Raw genomic sequence first — 14,240 nt, 5'->3', positions numbered from 1 at the left:
ACGCTGACCATTCAGCCAACGAGTCGGACTAAATGAGGCCACAACACTAGTTGCAAATTGAGGATTGTGGCGATGTTTAGTAGATTCACAGAGGCTTACAGACTGAACGCTGAAAGGCATAACAGTCTATAATGATTATGTATGTATGTCATGCCATTTATACCAGTCATTTCTGCTACACTTTCGTGAGTGACAGTCAAGTGAGTGAAACAATGCAGTTGCAGAGCGGGTCAAGAGACTGCATGCACATACGGGCCCGCCACACCACAAATTCGAACTGGTTCAGGGATGGCCAGCTGCGCCACCCATCATACTTGCGTACCAGGATTCGAGGTACCATTTTGGATCCTTGTGGTTAAATCTGGAGGCTGATTCTCCGCACGTTATCTTCTTACTGTACAACGATTGTGTGAAAAAAGTTTCTATATGTTTCCCTCTGTCTTACCTGATACTTTCCTTGTTAGACAAAACTGACAGCTGACTGAATGTAAAAACATTGCGGCAACATGCCTCCATATAAGCAATTGAGTGAAGAGGATATTTGTCACAAATCACGAATTAGATCAGTATGTTGATGAATACACTGATGAGTTTGAAATTTAAGGTGAGAATGATGAAAGTGATGTGGAAACAGTTGGCTCAGATGATGAACCTGAAGGAAATTGAAATGCATTGCATAGGATGGTAGATTCTCATTCAAGTACTGTTTCTGTTACGTGATTAAGCCTACTTGGACGAACCACGTCGGTTTCAATCCTTCATTTAATTATTTTTTGGATTATGGGCCTGTACATAATCTTTCATCTGGTGCCACTGAATTTCAGTATTCTGAGGACATGATTAGTGGCAATTTTTTTCACATAATGCCTGAATATATGAAGGGTTTTGTACATATCCTATTATAAGTGGATATATTAGAATATTAGAATATTTTTCTTGCAAAATTATTCAGTGCAATATTGTTTTTTTTGCTAGTTGCTTTACATCACACCGACACAGATTGGTCTTATGGCGACGATTGGACAGGAAAGGCCTAGCAATGGGAAGTGGCCATGGCCTTAATTGAGGTACAGCCCCAGCATTTTCCTGGTGTGAAAGTGGGAAACCACGGAAAACCATCTTCAGGGCTGCCGACAGTGGGGTTCAAACCCACTATCTCCCAAATGCGAGCTCACAGCTGCCCGCTGCTAACCACACGGCTAACTCGCCCAGTGCAATATTGTTTAAGTATGGTTTGTAGTTGTATGTCTGAGAGGTGGTACGATTTTCTGTCGAAATATCTTCATCCGATAGACCCCAAAAATGAAAAGATATTTGGGAATTTAGGGTGAAATCCTGTGTTTTTGCTGATCAAGAAAAGAAGAGCCCCATCAAGTAGATCAGTTCAGTTTGCCTTTAAGTGTATTGTGATATTTGTGATGCAGGCTTTCACAACCAATGTCATTCGACAAGTTTAGATTGATTTTTGGGATATTAGGCTGTGTAGGCATACTGCTGTCTCTCTTGTCTATATATATAAAATAAGAGTTTTGTCTGTACATTGCTCATAATTTGAAAATAATGGTATTTCTGTATCGGTCATGTCCATAGTAACAAGAAAATGCACTTTTTACTTTTCCGTAATTTCTGTCTGTCTGTATGTATGTATGTACACGCATCACGAGAAAACGGTTGAAGAGAGTTTAATGAAAATCGGTATGTGAAGTCGGGGGATGAGCCTCTACAATCTAGGCTATAAATCATTTTACTCGCGCTGAGTGAAATGGTAGTTTAGGGGAAGGCCTAAAATTGAATTCTCAACTATTTATGTTATTAGTGGTCTAATGAAAATCGGTATGTGAAGTCGGGGGATGAGGCTCTACAATCTAGGCTATAAATCATTTTACTCACGCTGAGTGAAATGGTAGTTTAGGGGAAGGCCTAAAATGTAATTCTCAAATATTTCTTATTAGACGTATAATCGATTAATGCTAACTAACTAAGGTTATATAGTATTAAATTTCCTATTATTCATCTTACACATTGTTACCGTACTGGCTATGATCACAAACATATTCATGAATTTGGATTTTTTTTTACTAAGTCCATATCAGCGCCGAGTAACAAGAAAATGGGTAAATAGTATTTAATGAAAATCGGTATGTAAAGTCGGAGAATAAGAAACTACAGTTTACGGTATAAAATATTTTACAAATCAGAGTCGAAAGAAAACTAAATGTGTACGCCTACAATGTAGAAAGCTCATAACGTTGATCAACAATGACATTACATTGACCATTGTTTGTCGTGATGTGCTTTGTGTCTTCTGTTGCCCCTCATCTCCGGTAGATAGGATTACTGCTGCGTACAGAGTATTTTTTATTTGATTTACGTTGCAGCGACATAGATTTTATGGCGACGATGGGATAGGAAAGGGCTAGGAGTGCCTTAGGCCTTAATTAAGGTACAGGCCGAGCATTTGACTGGTGTGAAAGTGGGAAACCACGGAATACCGTACCATCTTCAGCGCTGCCGACAATGGGGTTCGAATCCACTATCTCTCGGATGCAAGCTCACAGCTGCGCACCGCTAACCACACGGTCAACTCGCCCAGTCGTACAGAGTGTAACAGCCTGTCTGAATACTGATGGGAAGTAGCTGGGGAGTTAGATAACTTTCTTCTTGAGCATGCCATTCCCCTGGTTTATAAATTTTCTGATACTACTGGTACGTAACACACTGGATCATTATAGCATTCGGGTTATTCAATCCCTACTCTGAGGCACTGATTGGAATGAACAGTGTGCATATTTAGCGGAATAATGGCAGATGAGTGTTCATGGCAATCTGCGGCCTGGTCATCCCAGCTCTGGAACTTTGGACTATTAGATTGGCACTGCAATCTAACCGCAGCACTGTTCGTTAAATGTGATAAAACGTGCGGTTTTCCATTTGATCGAGTATTTTATATGATAGCATTGCTTTTAATCGCTACATTCATACTTACGTTTTTGTAATGACCTATGTTGATTTCAGGTTAGGAAAACCACAAAGTCAGTCTTTCTGAGAATCCCGTAGCGAAGCACGGGTACATCAGCTAGTAAAGGATAAAATGAAAGACAAAGTATGTGAAGGCTAGATGGTAGCGCCACTTCATATTCTCTCTCTCTCGTATTGTTACTTAAGACTGCCCAGTGTTTCTCAGTGGTTTCAAATTTCAGTCTGGCAGTGAGTAATGGTCTCCAAACTATACTAATCTGTAGGCCCTCTTCTTTCCTGTTGAAACAGTTGTCTTTCTTCATTATCTCTATAGCTTCTTGGTAGAGATGAGAATGATACTGACAGGTGGTGGTAGTCAGAGCTGTGGTTTCCTATATTTCAAAGATTGAGGAAAGAGAGCATGTTCCACTACCACAAATTTTCCAGGTTGTATGAGATGACAGTGTTCCTTAAGCCTGGTGTTAATGCTGCATTTGGTGTAATTGAGATAATTCTTCCCTCACGAATCGGGAGTATGGTATTTGACTGCGCTGCATATACGGTTCCAAAGCTCCTTAGATGACTGTAATTGCTGAGCTATTTTCTTCATAGTTGTAAAGGAGGTTTTGATGTTATGGCACTTTATAAAACCTTACTGTGTAATCGCTGGGAAGTAAGGAAGGAATTCCTTCCTCTTACTTGGCTCTTCTTGTGTAAAAGTGTAGCTGAAACCTCAACACTTCAAAAATATATTATCTACACAGCCTAATATCCCAAAAAACAATTGTGGCATTATCTTGCACCATTCTGGACGCTTCTTTATGTATCATATCAAACCGGGTGTTCCCGTGTGTAGTTAAATAATGTCATCATATTAGAATTTCTAGTAATTTCCTGCAGGCACCGCCTGCAATGTATCATGTTCATTAATATCCCAGCAGGTTTTTCTGCAGTGTGGTAACTATTTTTAACTTATTAACTTCGTTAATTTTTTCTAATTGCAAAATCATTAATCTTGTGCCATAGAATAAACATAGGATAAATGTCACACTATTAAGAGCGTAAAAGTATAAATTCCTCAGAATTCCAACTCTTGAATAACCTACATAAAATTGACCATGAGAGAAACCCAGATTTTCCATATTAATCCCCGATACTTTCAGAAATTTTTCTAGGGCCTTTGTACAGTCATCACAAGCTTTGTTATGCTAATTTAGTACAATCTTAACAAACCGGCAACAGTTTCTACTACTAAGCATGTAGTTGTGATTTCCCCTAATGACGCTGAGGTGAAAGATTCAGAGACGACTTCCCAGTTGCTGCATTGTAAGACTGGAATGAAATCTCTACAGGTTGAAATAAATATTCAAGAAAATGTGTAGTAAAGGCATCGTTTTAGAATTAAGAAATGAAGAAGAATGCAAAACTGTGGTACATACGATTGAAGCAAGTAATTCGCACCTGAAAGCAATCACTCCATACTTATTCATTCAATTGTGGTTAATTTTCCTAGAATGAATTGCTAGGTTGTATAATAGAGCAAAGTTCAGCTGTAAAGTAAGATATCACAGCAGACCTTAAAAACTTAAAATTGTGTTTTTTTTGAGGATGTCAAGACATAGCACCATAAAATACACTTTCAGGCACCGTCTCGTACAGAGGTAGAGGGAAAGTTGAATAGGACATCTTGAGCTGGCATTACCATGGTTACTACTGTTTGTTTCTTGATCAGTTTTCAAGAGTAGGGAGTTTTATGGAAATATCTTGGAAACTGTTTGGTCTACCTGGAGGCCATGATCGTCAAGGTGCTGAAGTATAAACGGTTTGACACCGTGGTTAGCTGGTTCGAGTCCCATTGATAGAAAAAATTTTCACCATCATAATGTTGGCTGGCAGGGTAGGGGAGGTGATGGTATACAATTTCTAATCACTAGATTGGGTGCCGAAAGCCTGGATTCAATTCCTAAACTCTCCGCAGTGCTCATGTGGAATGAGGGCATAATACGCTGTTGATGATGATTCGTCCGTTGGATGGGGACGTTAAGCATTGAACAGACCCCTTGGTGCTATTCGACAGGAGTAGGGTATGTGCCGGCACTGGGTTTCACTCTCTCCCTTCCTACTATCATACATCACATCATTCATTTCATCTCATTAACTCCTCTGATGAGGTTGACGTCAGGAAGGGCATCCTGTTATAAAAACCCGCCACAACAGATTCATTTCATCTCATACCCGACCCCTTAGCAAAACGGGACAAGGGTTGGACAAACAAACATTTTTGGAAACTATTTATTTTAGGGCCTTAAAATATGTTTTGCAGACTCCCTGTGAGATGAAAGAGTATTGTTTCTTGCAGTGAGGGGCCGAAACTGAGCTGTATCTGGTCCTTCGACTACTTCAACATTTTGCCTATTTTATGAGGTTTTTTTTTTGTCTCCCTTAACAACATGGAGTTCAAATGAATTTTACAATATAACTACCTCTACCATTGTCCAGTCCCAAGTCTGGAATGGGAAAGGAGGAGGGTTAGCTGGCTTGGCAACCAGCTGTAAAAACAGCTAACGCCAAGTGTTGAGCGGCGGTAAATAACTTGATCCTCCATAGGGGCCAACGGCTTCAGGCGGATGAGCCCTTTTGGGTGGGGTGATGGTCCCCTCAGTGGAGGAAATGACACTGGAACCCATCATCTGTGTCTTTGGACTAACGGCAAAATGGGCGGAGGACCCTCCTGTTTGTGGTTATCATCGGTCGAGGAAACAGTTGAGGTCATGCCAGACGGACTGGCTGTGAAGGAGCAACTCAATGGTATTTCGAGTCTGCGGCAGTCCGTTGCAGTCGTGGTACTAGAACCTGCATGTCGCATTTCGTTTGTGCCGCAGGGTATAATTCCGAGATGATTGTGTGCGAGTCACTTCCTTGCAAGCTGCGATCCACCTTAACCAAAATCCTGTCTGTGGCACTTTTTCCTGCTGTCACTCCCTTCAACTCAAGTCCAACAGCAATGGGATAAGGATGGTGGAGGCAGGTTTTCGGGTGAAACTGGAAGCCTCTAGTTCGGACCTGCATGTTGGCAGCTGATGTGTGATGGTCGTCTTTCTGAGACCTCGTGACTAGTCAGGAATTCGGTCCTGCATCTGTGTTTGGGCAGGCCTATTTAGGGTCACCGCTGCCCACCCTAAATGGGGAAGGCCCTAGAAAATGTGAGCTAAACGTCAGTAGTGACACTCTCAGCCAGCTGGGGGGCCGCACCCAGCGGGTCACCCGTTATGTGGTCGAAAAACAAAGATTACCAAAACTTTGATTATAGGAACCTGGAATGTTTCACCCTACTTGATTTGAAAGACAATAACAGACCTGAGAGAAGAACAGTACTTGTCACCCATGAGCTTGGACTAATGAATATTGATATTGTTGCCTTAAGTGAAACCAGACTGTCCAGCGAAGGTGAACTTACAGAGTTCAGCTCAGGCTACAAAATCTTCTGGGAGGGAAAAGATGAGCGAGAATACTGCATTCATGGTGTGGGATTCGCTGTGAAGACCACATTAGTGAATGATCATCAGCTAACTCCAACCGCAGTCAGTGAAAGAATTATGACTCTCTGTATCCCACTCTCTGGAGCCAAATCTGTGACACTCATCTCTGCATATGCTCCCACCTTGGATGCTGATGTAGAAGCTAAAGACCAATTCTACAACGTGCTCAGCACTACTATCACCAAAGTACCACCACGAGACAAACTCTTACTACTTGGCGATTTCAACGCCAGAGTTGGTAAAGATCACCAATTATGGGGCAATGTGATGGGAAAACATGGACTTGGCAACTGTAATGCCAATGGTCTACTGCTCCTTGGTTTGTGTGCTGAACATGAACTCTTTATTACTAATATTCAGTTCCACCTGCCTAATCGCTTCATCGATGCATCGCTTGGATGCATCCTTGCTCAAAACACTGGCACATCCTTGATTATATCATCACCAGGCAATGCGATAAAAAAGATGTCCTTGTTACAAGGACTGCAAGAAACGTAGATGACTGCTGGACAGATCATAAGCTTCTTTTTTGCCGGTTGAGAATTTCACTCTGTCACAAACCAAAAAGATCCATCGTCAACCTACCCAGAGAGAAATTTGATACTTCTAAACTTCAAATTGAATCCATTGCTACAGATCACAGAAATGCAATCTCAAACAAACTGCCTAGTCATCCAGTCAGCAGTGATAGTACAAATCAGGAATGGGTCACGCTTCAGAAGGTCATCACTGAGTCAGCTGAGGGAACAATTGGTTTTGTGAGGAAAAAAAGACGAGACTTACTTCTCTCTTCACCTGTTCAATACTTGGTCAGGCTGTACGCTAGAAATTCCTGTGCATCGACCCGCAACCTACAACAGATCGTTCACGATCACCGCCACGAGCTGGTGGAATGAACTCCCCAATGACATCAGAGAAGCTAAATCTAAGACAAAATTTAAAATCCTTTGCCAGCGTCATCTTTTAAGCACTTCCAGTCTTTCTTGAGTGTGAATAGGATGCATGAATGAGAGTGAATATGGTTTTATTATTTATAAGTTTCATATTCCGTATTGATTGGATTCAATGTATTACAGTGAATATGGTTGTTTATTGCAATGTGTTCCTGTATATAATTTAGTTATACTTTACTCACCTTAGTTTAGTAGGTGATACTTTAGTTGCTTTAGTTATACTTTAGGTTGTAAAAATTTCATATGTTTAAATTTTATGTAAAAATTACATTGTATATACATGAAGTGGTTAAGTGTAAGAAAGGGCCGGGAGCCCTAACTTCGCCACAATAAAGACGCTTTAATAATAATAATAATAATAATACTAATAATAATAATAATAATAATAATGAAAATATTGAAATTAAATGTCTGATCAATGCCCACGTATCCTATCTTCAAGATCCGTCTTCCAATGTGAAGAAATCTCATTTCTTGGAACTTAAAGGAAAATATCAGGCACAAATTAGGGAGATTAAGAATAACTGATGGCAACAAAAAGCTGAAGAACTGCAAAGACTATCTGATGCCCGTGACCTGCAAAAATTCTATGCTGGCATAAAGGAGATATATGGTCCAATTCGATCTTCATTGGGGTCATTGAAGACTGCTGACAACTCCATTATTTTAACTGATAATGGAGAAATTTTAATGTTGGAAGGAACATTTCTCTTCATCTAAATCGTATCTCCAGTGTTGCTGAGGACTTTCTTCGTAATGTCCCTCGGCAGCCCCAACAACCATGGATGGCAGTTCCACCTACATACAGAGACTTCACCAAAGCACTCAATCAAATCCCTTTAACCTTCTTTGTATTCTTTCCATCTCCCCTGCTGGCTCTGATGTTTTGGCCTTACTTCTCTCTTCATCTCCATCTCACTTGTTCTCCTTGTATCATTATCTTTCGTCCATTGCACTCGTTTTGTTATTCTTTTGTATTTCTGTAATTCCCTATCTCATGACTTTGATTAATCTATGAGGGCAAGTCATTAAGTATCTGCAATTTTGCTCTAATTGTCTTTAGGTTGGCTTTGTGGTGTGTGCTCACCAGCTGCTAGATTGCACCGTTGTCTACGTCTGTGGTAGGTTTGAGCATTATCAGATCAGTACAGCTTGCGCTGTTGCAATGTAAAGATGGCCACACTACTCTCTGTTCGCACCAAGGAAAAACGGTGTTCCGTAATCCGTTCTTAGTGGTCTGAGAGTGTACCAGGAGCAGAAATTCATAGACCAGTCACTCATCTGTTATTCAGGATCATATTATGCACTTGTTCAATATTTGGCATCAGTTACGGCTGCAGATGGATGCCCGGAATTTTCTTCATCCTTCACGCTCGTACGACCCCCTTTGCACTGTTCAATCCACTGATAAACACTTCACTGTGGCAAAACATTGTACCTGTATTGTGCTGAAAGTCTTCCATGTGTTTTGAGTCTTTAGGGCTGTTACAGTATAGCTCCGAGTGTTTTGGTTTGTTACATATCACTGTATTACTAAATTTTCTGTAACTTTTGCTTTGAATCTTCTGTACCTATATGTTTCTTATATTCCAGGTTGACGCCAACAATCAAGGTAGTATAGGAGCTTTGGATGCAGCCAGATTCCTCAAAAAGTCCGGGTTGTCCGATGCCATCTTGAGTAAGGTGTGGGACTTGTCTGATCCTGCTGGGAAAGGGTACCTCAACAAGGACGGTTTTTTTGTGGCGTTGAAGTTGGTCTCCTTAGCTCAATCAGGGAGAGAAGTGAGCATGGTGAACATAACCTCTGATACTCCTCCTCCCAAAATGGTAAGATCGTTTCTCCTCCTCCTCTGGAGAGAACTAACTGTAATTGATTCGTTTTTACAATTTGGAAATACTGTTAACAAAAACTATAAATAAGGACTAGGTTACAAAAAGTTTACAGATTTATACAACAAGATATCAAAACATACTTCAAAATATGTTTGTGTTACCTATGGGGGTGGGGTTATTATACTTTTTTAAAATACTGAACCCTAGTTCTACAGAGAAAGTGCTCGTACATATCTCATTTCCTGACATGATCTTCATCTTTCCTTTTCGCTCACATTTATCTATATAAAATAAGAGATTAGTCTGTACATTGCTCAGAATTTAAAAAAGGAAGGTATTTCTGTATAGGACTTGTACACAGTAACAAGGAAATGCACTTCTTAATTTTCTGTTATCTCTGTCTGTATATATGTATGCACATAATGAGTCATGAGACAATGGCTGAAGAGAATTTAATGAAAAATCAGTATATAAATATGTGGAATGAGCCATTATAATCTAGGCTATAAATAATTGCATTCATGTTGAATGAAATGGTAGTTTATAGTTTAGGGGGATAAGAAGTTGTTATATTAATAAAAACCACCTTTCCAATACATGACAATCCTTTATATTTAGGATAAAACCATTAATAGATATAATCAGGACATGCTTCGCTCATGCTTAGTGATCATCATCAGCTAGAATTAACTTAATCCAAGGTAGGTCAGGGCCCTGATCTCGGTATTTATAACGAAGAAAACTTCTTATAATACATTGATAAAATACGAATTTTAACAATTTGAAAATAATCAGTAAGATTATATTATGTCTATTGAAACAAATAGTGACCATTAAAATTGCTTAAAATGTAAGTGGAATGAATGACATGAAGATGTTACAATAATTTGTTGTGAGTGATTGTTATCATAAATCGATGATCATAATAATCTTCGCTGAATGGCATTAACCTGCTTGTAATTATAAACAGTTTTTCACATTAGGAGTGAACTCTTGTAATGAATTATGATCTTGTTTCATAGATAAAACGTGATGAGGTGTGTTAAAATCACATGTATTGGCTGAAATACAAACTCCACAGATGGATAAAATGTCGCCTGGATCGGCGTAAAAAATCTTTTGAGACTCCCTCGCTTTGTATTTCAAACATTATTATGTATAGATAGTGTATTATTATTGGGTTTCAAATGGAGAATTACTGATCTCGTAGGTGAAAAACATAAATCGTGTGTGCCCTGTAATAAAGAAGAGAAAGAAGAAAATTGTGTGTGTCAGTTGCTGGAATTTAAAGGATTAGTCCCTTGTTGATTAGAGGTTTGATGATCACTGTCTTGCTGCTACGCGTGTTGTATGAATGCGATCGTAGAGGCGGGGAAGATAGCGGGAGGGGGGAGGAGGGTGGGACGCTACGCGAGTTGTCAGCAGGGGATGTAATGCGGGGAGGCATTGTAGGTGTGGCTACTGATGCTGCAGTTGCTACCGGTGGATTGAAAGCATGTTTATAGATTTTCATGGAATTTTTAGCATTCATACCAAAGTTAGCTATTAGATTGGGGATTTGCTCAATTATGGGGCTATTAGTGCCCGAAACGTCATTCAAATTACTGTTTTTATTAAAGTACTGGTCCAAGGAAATGAAAGCGTTTTCATACTCGGTCATTAGACTGCTTTTGTTTGCGTATTTAAGTATTTGCATATCTTGATCGATAGTAGTGAAATTATGCCTGTTGTCCCTCATATGGACACTCATGGCGGAATGCTTTTTGTGTTCCAAGGCATTGAAATGTTCTAAGTACCTTATTCTAAAGCTACGGCTGGTTTGCCCTACATTAAGAAAAATTGCACTGTTTGCATCTGATTATTATTATTATTATTATTATTATTATTATTATTATTATTATTATTATTATTATTATTATTATTATTTATTTTCCACTAATTGTAGTTAGAATTTAGGGATGGTGAATGGAGAAAGGGCATAGCCCCACATACACAAGTGCCTCCATCACCACTTAAAATTATAATATACAAATATACAATTACGCGCGCGCGCACACCACACACACACACAGTCTCTCTCTAGAAACCCCACATATGTTTTAGCTAGGCCGGCTCACTCATACCCATTTACCGTCTCAATCACTCGGGACCCCATAACTTTCATCCATCCTCCCACTCATACTGAACATTCACACAGTAGATAAATTATGTTTTGTACAGAGGGTTTTGTTATATATACATCCTTTTTACGTCTTTACAAAATTTTTCTGCAGGTAGTTCTTTTATCTGCGGTGGGAGTTCATTCCACAACCGAGCAGAACGTCTAAAGAAGCCACTTTGATATGATGCTGTTCTTGCAAATGGAGGGAAAAGGGACACACCTCGACCTCTTTGAGCAGAACGATAGTTCAGCTGTAAGCGGTTGAAAGGGTTTATATGAATGTTACCTGCGAGGGATTTTCTCAGGAAAGCAATATCTATTTGTTTACAGAGGGAGGTTATGGAGGGCAGTGACCTGGCTGTATTTAAATGACCGTGTTGAGTAATTAGTCGTTCTGCTCTGCGTTGAACTCTCTCTAGTTTTGTCATGTTCTCCACTGTAGTAGGGTGCCAGGAAGGAAGCCTGTACAACAGTATTGGCCGTACTAATGGCAAATAGGCTGTCTGAACGGCTTTCTTCCTGGCTCCCAGTAGAGATCTGCGGATGAATCTCAGGACTCTGTATGCTTTGCACCTTATTTTCTCAACATGCTTATTCCATTTTAAATTGCTGCAGATGTGAATGCCAAGCAATTTTATTGAGGTACAAGGCATCAGGTTTTTACCACACAGTGAAATTTCGTGTTGTAACTGTGATCTTGCTCTAGTAAAGCGGATATATTTACATTTCTGTACATTTATACACATTCTATTTATTTTGCACCACAGAACCACGTTATCGAGATCTGACTGTAACTTATTTACGTCGTTCTCATTGCGAATGGCTCTGTAAATGATGGTGTCATCAGCGTACTGTGCCATAGAAGACGATACACAACCTGGCAGATCCAGCGTAAATATTGTGTACAGCAGTGGCCCTATCACACTACCTTGAATCACACCCGAGGTGACTGAGGTTTGTTTTGACCTGGCCCCACTGAACACAACGCTCTGCGTCCGACCTACCAGGAATGATCGAAACCATGCCTGCAGGTTGCCTTGAATGCCGTACTTGTTAAGTTTTAACAACAGTCGTTGATGAGGTACCTGATCAAAGGCCTTACTCCAGTCGAGAGTTACGCAGTCCACTTGGGATATATTAGATTGGTCCAGGGAATGTTCCCACTCATCAATTACTGTTGTTAAAAGTGTAGTACAGGATTTTCCAGGGAGGAATCCATGTTGGTTGTTATTCAACAGGTTTCTCTCATTCAGAAAATCCAGCACATGTTTAACAATTAGGCGTTCCATGCATTTACATAAGGCAGATGTAATAGAGACTGGGCGATAGTTGTCTACATTTTCCCTGTCACCATCTTTGAATACGGGAACGACATTTGCTTTCTTCCATTCTTCTGGAACAGTCCCACTGTTCATTGAAATGTTAAATATTGCACAGAGAGAAGGTGCTAATGCTTCTGCACAGCGATGGAGAATTCTGGCCGGCACGTTGTCTGGGCCGTTCGCAGCATGAGGTCTAGTTCTCTGAAGACTTGTTACAACCTCGCTAGCAGTGAAGTACAAGCTAGTTAGGGGCAGAAAGGGAGGGGTTGATCTTGGAGTGAACATGTCTTCATCCTTGTCAGCAGTGGAGAAGTTATTTTTTAATTTACTATTGAATGTGTCTGCTATTTCTTGGGGAGAGGAAACTGATAGTTCGTTGTACTTGAAGACAGATGGAGCACTTTTGCCGCTTTTGTTTCTAATGAAAGCCCATAGCTCTTTACTATTGGAACTAAGGCTGTGGATATATGAACTGTAGGCATCACGGATTAATGATTTGAGTTTTTTCCTAGCCAGTCTGTACTTTCGGCACAGCTTGATCGACACATTCAAAAAAGTTGTCCATTTCATGACCGTATCGATGTTTAATCAAGAAGTAAGTATAAATAACCACCTAATCGATACTTTATTAATGCCTCAGGCAAAATTGAATAAAATTAAAACTTACAGGACATGTTTCGACCACTTATTGGTCCTCTTCAGCTGTATAAATAAAGAACTGAAAAGAAAAACATTGACAATAAGCACAAATAAAAGTTCTTTGGAGACTCCTTTGATAAAAATGGAGGTCGTCAGAATAGGTCATCTTGCCTTTTGTTCTTGTTTGGAAAAGAACGAAAGGCAAGATGACCTATTCTGATGACCTCCATTTTTATCAAAGGAGTCTCCAAAGAACTTTTATTTGTGCTTATTGTCAATGTTTTTCTTTTCAGTTCTTTATTTATACAGCTGAAGAGGACCACTAAGTGGTCGAAACATGACTTGTAAGTTTTAATTTTATTCAATTTTGCCTGAGGCATTAATAAAGTATCGATTAGGTGGTTATTTATACTTACTTCTTTACATTCAAAAAATACTTTTTTCCAGTTTTCCCAGATCTCGTTGATATTTATATCGCCGGTGAAGGACGCGAGGGGAATAGCAAGATTTTTTGATAGAAGAGAGGAAAGATCGTTCCAGTTGGTGCGGGAAAAATTATATATTGTTCTGGAGTGGAGTTTTGGGGAGGGTTTTCTGTAGCTCAAAGTTGTAATTATGGCTTGGTGATCACAAAATCCAGGTATTACGTCCAGGAACTGGACGGATGATGGAGAGTTAGTAAGGAACAGGTCTAGTGTGGAGCGGGATTTTTGAGTAATATGAGTAGCTTCAAACACTAACTGATGGAGGAAAATGTCGTGGTGGAGAGAAAACTATTAGCAAGAGGATTGTTTGGTACCGGGGCGGCATTTCTAGACCAAGTAATTTCAAGATT

The 14,240-nt window shown here is 39.8% G+C and overlaps 1 protein-coding gene across 2 annotated transcripts in view; it reads left to right on the top strand.

Moving 5' to 3' along the window:
* The window catches only part of Eps-15 (Epidermal growth factor receptor pathway substrate clone 15), a 555,588-nt gene that overhangs the window by 53,747 nt on the left and 487,601 nt on the right, over window positions 1-14,240 (top strand). For both annotated transcript variants that reach the window (XM_067145864.2, XM_067145865.2), the window contains exon 3: window positions 9,044-9,277. In XM_067145864.2, coding sequence (XP_067001965.2) covers window positions 9,044-9,277 — 234 coding nt within the window. The remainder of the gene's footprint in view (window positions 1-9,043; window positions 9,278-14,240) is intronic.

This window comes from Anabrus simplex, chromosome 4, assembly GCF_040414725.1.
Source record: "Anabrus simplex isolate iqAnaSimp1 chromosome 4, ASM4041472v1, whole genome shotgun sequence".
Classification (NCBI taxonomy): domain Eukaryota; kingdom Metazoa; phylum Arthropoda; class Insecta; order Orthoptera; family Tettigoniidae; genus Anabrus; species Anabrus simplex.
Note: the sequence above shows the minus strand (reverse complement) of the source record. Positions and strands in the feature narration are given on the sequence as shown.